General features: G+C 38.0%; 2 protein-coding genes across 13 annotated transcripts in view; one reads left to right on the forward strand and one right to left on the reverse strand.

The window, feature by feature from the left end:
• Bmx (BMX non-receptor tyrosine kinase) overlaps positions 1-11470 on the reverse strand; it is an 80969-nt gene that overhangs the window by 68453 nt on the left and 1046 nt on the right. The window lies entirely within an intron of this gene.
• The window catches only part of Pir (pirin), a 104542-nt gene that overhangs the window by 10380 nt on the left and 82692 nt on the right, over positions 1-11470 (forward strand). For 5 of the 8 annotated variants that reach the window (XM_004866096.4, XM_004866097.4, XM_087193715.1 and 2 more), the window contains exon 3: positions 3180-3272. The exons of the other annotated variants lie outside the window; for them this stretch is intronic. In XM_004866096.4, the coding sequence (XP_004866153.1) occupies positions 3180-3272 (93 nt within the window). The remainder of the gene's footprint in view (positions 1-3179; positions 3273-11470) is intronic. 8 annotated transcript variants of the gene reach the window in all.

Here is an 11470-nt window from a genome sequence, read left to right on the forward strand (position 1 = left end):
TGAGACCTTGGCTCAAATATTTATATTATATTTGTATTATATTTATTTTATATATATTTACCACATATTTATATTATATTTATATATAAAAATATAATTTACATATACTGTTTCTATATTTTATATTTAAAAATTTAAATTATATACTATATGTAAATTTTATATTTATATGTTTTTAAAACATATGTATTCAGTCCCCAGTATCACACACAAAAAAGAGTTGCAAAACAGCAAATATATATAAATATTACAATTGGTGCAGAAAAAGCATTGAGAACTCAACATCCATTTATGTTTTTTAAAACAGTCAACAACCTAATAAACTAGAATTAGAAGGGAAGCTCTTGAATCTTATGAAGGGAATCTACAAAACACAAGTTGCTGGGGATTTAGCTCAGTGGTTCTGCTGCCTGCCTCAAAAGCACAAGGTCCTAAGTTCAATCCCTGGTACCAAAAAAACCCCCGAAAAACCAAAAACAACAACAAAAAAACAAGCAAAATTAAAACAAAACAATATCTGCATTAAGCAATCTGGCTACCTGTGAAACTTCAAAAATCAATCTGGGTAAGGTCAGGAGCAAGACCAGTACGTCTGCCACTGTAACTTAACACTTGTAGAAGTGTTAGCTTGCCAAAGGACCAGAAAAAGCAATAGAAATCATAAAGATTGAAAACGAAACAAGAAACAGTTATTTGCTAGTGGGTGTTGGTTGGAATCTCACTCCCAGATACTCGCTCGGTCCTTGTGATAGGATTATGTGCTCCCACCCATGCTTACTGCATTACTCATGGCTCCCATGGGCAGGACTCAGGTGCTCTCCTCCCTGACTTAGGGCTTGACCATGCTTGTCCTCCATAGCAGCCACTGTCCTAGCCTGAGTCCATGAGTGAGAAGATACGTAGAGGACAGTTGAGCAAAACAGAAAAATTGCAGTCTGTCACAGCTTTAACCAAATATAAGCAAAATAAAATAAAATAAATTGAACTGTTAGGGAAAAGTATTTTTTGAGGAGGGGTGGATTGAGACAGGGTCTTATTATGTAGTCCAAGTTGGCCTTTAACTTGGTATGTAGCGCAGGTTGGTCTTGAACTGGCAATCCTTCTGCCTCAGCTTCCCGAGTGCTCAGAGTACAGGCATATGCCACCATGTCAGCTAGGGGAAAAGCTTATTGGCAGAATGCACTGGCGATATGAATATCTTATAAAGAAAACCCCAAAGAAGCTACAGATGAACTATTAAAATGAGTGACAGTTTAGCAGTGTTCAAAATCACTTTTCTATTCGTATTTCTAATCCCCAGCAGCAAACTGTTCAAAAGATAATTTAAAATGGTGTTTATAATATCATTAAATATGTTAGCTAGAAAAAATTGAAAAATATATGCAAAACCTCTATGAGGAAAATTATAAATCCTATTGAGGGACATTTTAAAAGACCTTTTTAAGTGGAGACAGCTGTCTTTATAAATAGGAAAACTATTATATAAATAATATGTTATTATATAAACATTTATGTGTCAGTTCTTCTCAAATTGATCCATAGGTTCAAATCAATTCCAATAAAAGTCCAACATCTTTATTCATAGAATTTGATAAATTTTCTAAAATTTCTATAGTTTAACAAATGGTCAAGAATAACCAAGGTAATCATGAAGATATACTGAGGACAGCATATTTGTTTGTACCTCTTTTTTGAGCTTGAGGTCTGTGTTCTGTGACCACCTACTCTTTGCATAATATAATGTACACAGACACTAGTATTTCCAATTCATATAGGTAACATTTATGTAGAAATGTCAAACTCAGTGTGGCCTAAAATTAAATTACCATAGCTATTTCAAGGCTGCTGGTTCTCTTTTTTCTCCTAGTTTTGATTTTTTATTAGTGCATGTTTGCAGTACACAGTGATTACATTCTTCGTGTAGAATTGGTCCATGTACATAACACATCTCAATTCTTTTTTCTCCCCTTCCTCCTCCTCCTTCCATCTCTTGATGCTCTTCTCATTTGAAAAAAGTCTCCCTACTTCCTATTATCTATCTTTTATTTTGCTTCTCTTACATTCCTTCAGCTGGTTAGTGGCCCTACAGTCTTCCTAGGCACCAAAGCTACAAGTTTGAGGGGCCATCGAATGCTCATCCTTTCCCCCCCATATCTACCCACTCACTCAGCCACTCCCCATCACTACTGCTGTTGCCTTTGTTCTTTTTTTAAAAAATTAATTTTATTGGTACATTTTAGATATACATAATGATAACATTCATCATAGGGGATTTGTACTGTACATGATACATCTTAATTTTTCGTATCAAACTATTGAAATGAACTTTTCAATATTCTTCTCCTACCTGCCCTTACCAAATTATCTTTCATAGAGTGGTCTTTTGTTTTGTTTTTAATTTTTATTTTTATTAATACATGTTTGTGACACATAATGATGACACTCCTCATGGGGAGGTGGTGCATGTACATGACACATTTTAGGTCCCTTCTCTCTGCATAGAGTGATCTTTTAAAATCTGATGACCTCAACCCCTGATTAAAACCCATCACCTTCAGGATAAGATCCAAATGTTTTTAATATTTGACCTCTCTCCCTCTGCCTGTCTTGCATCATAATTCCATGTGCCTCATTTTTCCCAACAGAGTAGTTCCCTTGCATGTCTTCAAGCATGCCAGGCTGTTTCTTTGCTCTTCGCCCTGAAATACCCTTCCTTCTCCCCCTTTTCCCTACATTTACTTGAAGACCCAGCTCCAGGGCCACCTCCCTAGTAGCGCCTTCCAGGATCCCACTCCATTCTCATATGTGTAAAGTTGTCTTCCTCCCGATGTTTATGCTCACATTGCAATAATTGATTTTCTCATCTATTCCCCCACGCTGTTATGAATCTGTTTGGGATACAGACTGATCTTGTTTGTACTTGATTATTTACATCTTAGATGACCATGAAATGTTTGTCTGCTCTAGGCTGTTCTCAGAGAATGTCAACTCTGATATAATCAGTGAATCTCCATGTGTGTATATAGGAGGGGTTCTTTCTCAAAGCAATTTTCATTGCAAAAGTTTGCTCACTGGCTATGGAGTTTTCAATGAATTTTTCTAGATTTGCTCCTGAATGTAGCCCTGGTAGCATGGGTTAAAAGGCATATCTAATTTGCTGGATGTTATTTTTATTTTAGTTAAAAAATCTGGATCCATTTTTACTGTTTGATGAGTTCAAAGGAGGTAGACCTGGAGGATTTCCTGATCACCCACATCGAGGTTTTGAAACAGTAAGTATAATAGTTTGACTGCAAAAGTGTGTATTTGAAAACTTGATTTTTTTGTTTTTTGTTTTTTGAGACAGGGTCTTGCTATGTAGTTCAGGCTGACCTTGAACTCTATGTAGCCCATGCTGGCCTTGAACTTGCAGCAATCCTCCTGCCTCAGCCTCCTGAATGCTGGGATCACAGGCATGTGCCACCACGCCTGGCAAAACTTGATTCCTAATTCTAATATAAAATTCCATTTTAAAAGTAATGAATAAACAATAGGCTGAAATTAATAGATACATTTCTAGCTACAGACTACTATAGAATTGTAATACCTATTTTACCTGAAATATACTCAAATTTAAATATTTATTCTTCTTAATAGTTATTGAATTCCTGCCACTGGAGACATTCCTTTTTTTTTCTCTTTTTGGTACCAGAGATCGAACTCGGGACCTTTCACTTGTGAGGCAGGCGCCGGAACCACTGAGCTAAATTCCCAGCCCTGGAGACATTCATATTTGAGCAGTGACTAAAGAGGAAGAATTGGCTTCTTAAAATATTTTTATAATTAAAATAATTTATTGGAGATAAAAGAAACTAATAATTTTATATAGAAAATTGTTTCCGTGCAAGAATATTCAGAAATGCTTAAGCTCACATGGTATATTATAAACTTCAAAAGACAATCCAAGAACTCAATAAATATTTGTGTTAAATTCTAGGAAATTAGAGTCAAGGGACCAAAATACCATCGAACCTAAACATTAGGATTTCTAAAGACACGCTTATGCATTTACAAGTTCAGTCACAAAATTTGGAGATTCTGTTAAGTACCTAATGTTTAATTTTAGTTAAATATGGAAAAAAAGGGGAATATAAAATTGTGGCACTTTGAACGATTCCCTTCTCCACACAGTTACTTCCTGTTGCAAAGTTTAGTCATTTGCTCCATGAGAACAACCTGTATTCTTAGTAAACAGTCCAGGCCTGTTAAAGGCTTAATGTGTTTGCCAAGCCAATAGTGACTGGGTAAATATTTACTGAAGATGGGCCAGACACAGGCGTTGGTGTAGGTTGATCTTTCCTATGTTAGATGTGTGTTGTGTGTCGAGAGTGTTGGAAGAAGGCACAGGGAGTGAGGCTAAAGAAGAATGAGATCTGATCCCTGCTTGTCTTCATATGTAGTATAGTTAAGAAGGTGAGCGAGGGGCTGGGGATTTAGCTCAGTGGTTTCGCCGCCTGCTGTGCAAGCTCAAGGACCCGAGTTCGATCCCCGGTACCAAAAAAAAAGGGGCGGGATGAACAGGGAAAGAGTTAACCACCACAGTGTAGAATGAACCAAGAAGTTTCTAGAAACAAGATTAGGGTGGCTGGACCTGTCTTCTTTTTTCATTTAGCCATTTGCTTGCCAGTTAACATATCAGAGGACGCTGCCTTCCCTACACCTGAGCTGGTTCCCACTCGATTCCCAGAACATGTCTTTCCGTGGCTCCAGTTACATCTTACTAATCCTTCAAGATCTTTTCAAATATAATTATCTCTGTTAACTTTTCTAGACAGTCCCAAAAGGATACTCTTTCTCCCGCCTTTGATCCTCATAGCATTGTATTTTTACCAGTCTCACATTTGTTGTACCTAAATGGTGGCCTCGATTGTATTCTCTCTGACTTGTACTGGAGTTGGGAATTGCCTCAGTCTCCCCTCCCTTCTCCCACGGGGGCTGATTATAAACTGCTTTCACTGAGATCATCCCGCACGTCTCCATGCCCTCCACCTGGAGAGTCTCAGTAACTACTGGCTGAATTTCATTGAATAATAAACAGAGATGGTTATTGTTGAAGACAATAAATATATCCAATAAACTGAAGAATGAATCATATTGCTTGCATTTCCATTATGGAAAGTGCCTTCTGGGGAGAGTGCTTTTATAAATCGTGAGGTGCTTAACTTTAAACAGCTCTGTGATGAAGTTCAGCTGCAGAATATTGATGTTCGGCCCTTTCTTTTTGATTAAGGACTTTCCTTAAAACTGTAGCTGTAATTCCAGTTGATCCTCATTATTTACAGATTCTGTATTTATGAATTTACCTACTTTGAAAAGTTATTGGTATCTCCCAAATCAGTACTGCTGGAGCTTTCCCAGTAATTCGTGGAGATTTGCAGAGTAGCAAAAAATTTGAATTGTCCACTGTTTGTGATCCCAGCAGGAACAAGGCGATGCTCTGCTTTCTTGCTTTGGCTGTGATAACTCAACCAAATGTCCCTTTCACAGTCTTAGCGCCACATTTTTAAAGTTTGTATGCTTTTTTGTTGGCAATTTCATGATTTAAAATGACTCCCAAGCATAGTACAGGAGTGCCATCTAGTATTTCTAAGCCCAGTGGGGCTGTTAATGTGCCTTTTCTGATGGAGAAAATGTGTATGTTCAATAAACTTCGTTCAGGTATAAATTGCAGCACTTTTCGGGGCTGTCCTCTCTCAGGCTGAGTTCACTGTTAATTAATCAAAAGTACTGTATCTATTACATAAGGTGTCACTGGACAGAAATACACAGAACACAGTCATATATTGATAGGTTGCCAAAAATATGATCAGAGGCTTGAAGGAACCCAATCCTGTATTTCTTTTGCCTGCCTGTCTGCCTGCCCTCCCTTCCTTCCCTCCCTCCCTCCTTCCTTCTGCTTTCTTTTCTTTCTTTCCTTTTTCTTTCTTTTCTATTTTCCTCTGTCTTTCAGCCTTCTTTTTCTTTCTCCTTCCTTCCACATGCTCTTTCTCTTTCTTTTCCCACCCTCCCTTCTTTCTTTCCTGCCTGTCTCTTGCACACTAAGCCAAGTACTCTACCACTGAGCTACAGCCCCAGCCTTTGAGTCCCATATTCCCCTAGGAGCAGTGGTTCCATATTCATTAATTCAGTGATCATAGCAACTTTGTAGAACATAACTACCTCGAATCGTGAGAAATGACTACATCAGTTTTCCCTAGGAGTGTAGCTAAGCCAGGGGCTCAACTATGTCTTACTGTGAACTTCTAAACTGCAATTTAAAGCCAGGTCCACCTGTGTGCTGACACCACCTCCTCCCCAGACTATTATGTAAATTACACAGGCTCATAAATTTTGCAAATGCTGGGTAGTAGAAAAGACAAATTAGGATCATCTCTTATGTTACCATCCACAAACAGCTTTTATTATGGTTTGTTGTGTTTTCTTCTGGTACTGTTTTTTCTAGTATCACGTTAGATATATATTGCATCTTTTTAAACCTAATATTATACTGTTAGCATTTTCTCAGTATTCCTTAAAAAACTAATTTGTAATGACCTCACTAAGCATCTGTCATGATGATCATAACAGTTGGCATTACCACAGTGTTGCATGAAGGTACCCATTTTCCCTCAACATCACCAACACAGTGTATTTACTTGACTTTTAAATTTTTACCATTTTGACAGGTGAGAAACAATGCCTCATGGTAGTTTTAATTTATATTTCTCTTATCTGAGTGAGGTTGATTTTCTTTTCATTTTAAAACATTTGTTCATCATAGATATTTATACCTTTGGCTCTTTTTTATTGTGCTATGTTTTCAATAGTGTGTGAACTATAAGTACTTCTTTTTCAAGCTAAACTAAAGTTTGGCAGGGCTCGCCAAAGTTTATTCTTATTGCTATTATTCTTACTGTTTTAGAGGAATTCTTTATATGTAAAGGAAGTCAGACCCTTTCCAATGATAGGAAATTCCACAATGATAAGAAAGGTTAGAGCTGAGTGTGGTGGTGTTTGCCTATAATTCCAGCACTTTCAGGAGGCTGAGGCAGGAGGGTCTCAAGTTCAAGCCCACCTTGGGCAATTTAGGGACGTAGCAAGATGCTGCCCAAAAAAAAAAAAAGGCTATAGATGCAGCTTGGTGTGAAGGCTCTGGATTCAATTCCCAATACTACAAAAAAAATTAGTTTTTTTCATACCTCCAAACACATATAGATACAAAACAAATGATAGATCAGATATGCTTCCTGGATCAGGGAGAATTTCTTATGCCCAGTGTAACACAAGCTGCGCTGCATGTTCACATAATAGGGGTGTTATCAGGATCAATGGTCCTAGAAATAATGCTGTTTCTTTAAATAAAAATGAAATTATGCTGGACTAATACATTAGTGTAAAATATAACTAATATTTTAATGCATGCTTAATTTACAAAAACTTGTAGTGATATGTGATCAAAGAAATGTGGAGAATATTATTCTGTAAGATTCTTATTACCACAGCGTGTAACCCATGAACCAGCAGTATCTTCTGGAATCTTCACCCTCCACTCCAGAGCTGCATTGCAACATCATCATCCGGTGATTAACATATACATTAAAATGTGAGAAATGTTGGTCTAAATGACTTTCCAAGTCAGAAATATTATGATTCTATGAGTAAATAAGAACCAGAGCCTCATTTTACTGAGTTAATATCTAATAATTTTTAAAAATATAGCTCTTAGGTTTAGATAACTGAATTCTCTGTTAGAAACTTGCCTGCCAGTAGCAAAAGAAGGCATACATGAAGTGATGATCACAAGACAAAGTAGACAGATGCACTTTCAGAATTTCCTGCCCAGAGGTTAGACTCTGGGAAGGATTGTTTTCAAAAGGCTTGAACAGTAAGTTATGGGTAGAATAATTTTGTAGTTACCCTATACCTAGTCAGGCCCAATGCCATACTTTATTTAGTATTAGATAGTTAAAAATGATCAGAAACAAAGAACAAAACTGAAATGGTTGGTTACTCTTTTATGAAAGAGCTGTCTAGACTGAGCCATCACACCTGCATCACAGGGACATTTTAGGGTGGCCTTGTCCATTACACTATTAGGCTGAGAAGTGCTTTTTTTTTTTTTTTAATTTTCACTACAAGCCTCAGTAGGTTCTTTGATTTTCCTTAGGAGAACAAAACCACCCTATTTCCAAGGGTGTGCCCATCATAAAAGCCACACTCATAATTCCTGGTTGGTAGCCAGCAGCATTTGCAGGCAATGCCTGAATGATATCCTGTAGAAGAAAGGAAGGCCCTAGTGATTCATGCCTAAAACTTACCACTGTATTCAGACCTCCTGTCGCCCACACTGCCTGTTTCTACTAGCTTGATCTGCGCCATTTTAAAAAGCAAATCATACCAAGTGGGCTGAATCGAGGCTGAAAGAGAAGCTTGATTAAATTCAATGTCCATTTCTGCAAAGAAAGCAAACATTCTAGGAAAACCAGGAAATGATACTTCATCATTTATCGTAAAGATTGTATTGTTCAATGGACATCTTAGGTCATATTTAACACTGAGAAGTCAGCCATAGTCCTACTAATGTGAGAAAGGACAGGACTGTCTACCAGCACCATCACAATTTAATATGGTCCTGGAAGCTTTGAAGGCACTAATAAATAACAGTTACATATGTAGGAAAAGTTATTTGTAGGTAATATAATAAAAGAAATCTCCACAGTGGCTGAATCAGGCTTTGGTGGTATGATTGGAGGAGAGAGGAAGTCTCAGGACTGGTTCTGAAATTGTGGCTCCAATGAAGCACATGGATTTTAGCATATTTGTTGATTTCATATTATTTGGGGATGAAACTAACAGATTACAGGAAAGAAGCTAAAGCTACTCCCATCTCTAAGACACCCCTATGCATACTCCATGATACTAAGAGTGTCAACCTTAAGTAAATGGCTGCATAGAAAATAACTATGTAAAAGTCAACCACTTGTGTTTGCATAAAAGCAATAATCAGATGTAATAGGGGAGATATTCCATTTATGATAGCAATAAGAGCTCCATGTAATTTCAGAGAAAGAAGTTATTCCCCTTTAATCCAGTAATCCTTCTTCTATGAATCTAATAATTTCCTGAAAAACAACTCTAAGAATGAACAAAGGCTTAGCATACAAATGTTTATCCCAGGACAGATTTTTAAAAAGGAACAAAATATTCAAAGCAATGAGGGAATGATTATATATCTGGAAATTACATATAAGGAAATTATTATATATTGGTAAGATGAAATATTATGCAGCATTATTTTTAAAGACAAGTTACAAACAGTTGAAATATCTATTAATCATGGGCTGTTTAAATTGAGTTTTTAAAATCTTGACAACTGCTGACATTTTGGATGGCCAGTTCTTTCTTCTGTGGGGAGAACTGTCCTGTGCAGCGTATGATGTTTAACAATGTCACTGGCCTAAACCCACTAGATGTGAATAACATCTACCCCTAGTTTTCACAATAAAAATGTTTCCAAACATGGCCAACTGTCTTTCTAGGTGGGTAGGGATAGGGGCAAAATCACCTGTGGCTGAGAACCAGTAGTTTAAATATAGCGTCTGTACAATGGCTTACTGCACAGCCCTTAAGAAAAATGACACAGAGTAGTGGATCCTAATTGAGAACAATCTCCTTGATACAAATCGTGATCAAACAATATGGTGTGTAATTAAGTAAAAAAAAAATCAGTACAGTAAAAGACACATTGCCATTGGATCTCTCTCAAAAGGCTCCCTCTTGCTTTGAACACAATTATCCCTTCGTTCTTGCTGCTCTCTGAAGCAACTCTGAAAGTCCCCTTTCATGAGTCCTCTGTAGTTGTGTTGTTGTGGCTACCTCGATGTCCTGAATCCATTCAAAATATTTAGTTTCTGTGGTCATTTTGACTTTGGGGAAGAGCCAGAAGGCTCACAGTGCCAGGTACTGTGAATAAAGTGAAGGAGGACACACTGTCATGTTTTTACAAGCCGAGCCTGCCTTTCCCTTGATAGCATTGGCAGCAGCATTCACTGTATTTTTGATCACACCTTGTAATGACACTCATGTAAACAAAGGCATCATAATAGGTGCATTAGATTCTTGGGTTTACCTGGATTGTCCCTGAAGGGGCACTTAAGAAATAGGTATCATCACTTCCAGGGAAGGTTACTAGGTGATAAAGGAGAGGCAATAGGAACACTGTTAATTTCTCCTTTCACCGAGGCCTCCTGTATGGGTCTGCCCTTTCTGAATTAAATGGTCCTGGTTTGCGTTCTATTCCCGTTAATCAGAGAAACTAATGATATATGCTGTTCTGTGAGGGGGACAGCTACTTCTGGGACACATTAGACTGTCCCAGCAGACTTCAAAGAGTGCCTCAAATTGAAAGGCTAACTTTCTCTTTCTTAACATATTCCCTAGTCAAAGGGAATCAAAACTGTGAACAAAGCATGGTGGAACATACCTGTAATCCCAGCACTCTGGGAGGCTGAGGCAGGAGGATTGCGAGTGTAAGCCCAGCCTGGGCAACTCAGTGACTTAGCGAGACCATGTCTCAAAATTTAAAATAAGTAAATAAAAGGGCTGGGGATATAGCTCAGTGAGAATATGAATAAATAAAATTTGTGTCTGTGGACATGACTGTGCACCTGCACATGAGTTTAGGAGTGGAGGTAGAGGACTTTCAGTTTCCATGAAAATTAGAAAATGATTAAAGTGGAATAGGAGATGAAGGAGTTTCACACTCAGAGAGAGAAACTGTCACTTCTAACAGAGGGCCTGGGAGGTTTCAGGGAAGATTTGACTATTCATTAAGGGCTCAAGAAAAGGGTGACGTTGAACTGTTTGGACAGTGGAGGCAAAGTGCAGGGCACGGTGTGGATATAGGAGAAACAGTGAGTAGTCTAGTTGGGCTTAAAAACTCTACATAAGGACAGGGTGGGTGTTGGGCATGGGAGGGGACCAAAGCTCTAGGTTGGGCCTTTAACGGGGAAGGCCTTCAAGGTCAAGGTTGATCTCTAGTTGTGAATGAATGGTTAATATTTTACATCCTGGAATTCTCAAGTTAACACAATTGTGTTGTACAAACATTTTTAGCCTGAATGTGCAGCTTTCTGTAGAGTATTGTCTATGTCAGTGGTTCTCATCTGGGGTGGTTTTGCCCACCTAGGTCACTTGGCAATTTCTGAAGGCATTTCTGTTGTCACAACTAGGATGCTACTGCCATCTAGTGGGTACAGGGAAGGTATGCTGCTAAACATCCTGCCTTGCACAGTCCAGAGCCCACAGCAAGAATTAAGACTTGGTCTGTGTCAACATTCATAGATCATATGGGGAAGGTAGCAGTTTAACCGATATATTCTTTAAAATAGCTCAAATAAATTCCCACCAACTTTTCCTATCTACCCTACCCAGGCCACACAGTATTACAGTT

This window comes from Heterocephalus glaber, unplaced genomic scaffold (assembly GCF_053883595.1).
Source record: "Heterocephalus glaber isolate CG9 unplaced genomic scaffold, H.glaber_assembly_v1.0 deba00001594, whole genome shotgun sequence".
Lineage (NCBI taxonomy): Eukaryota > Metazoa > Chordata > Mammalia > Rodentia > Bathyergidae > Heterocephalus > Heterocephalus glaber.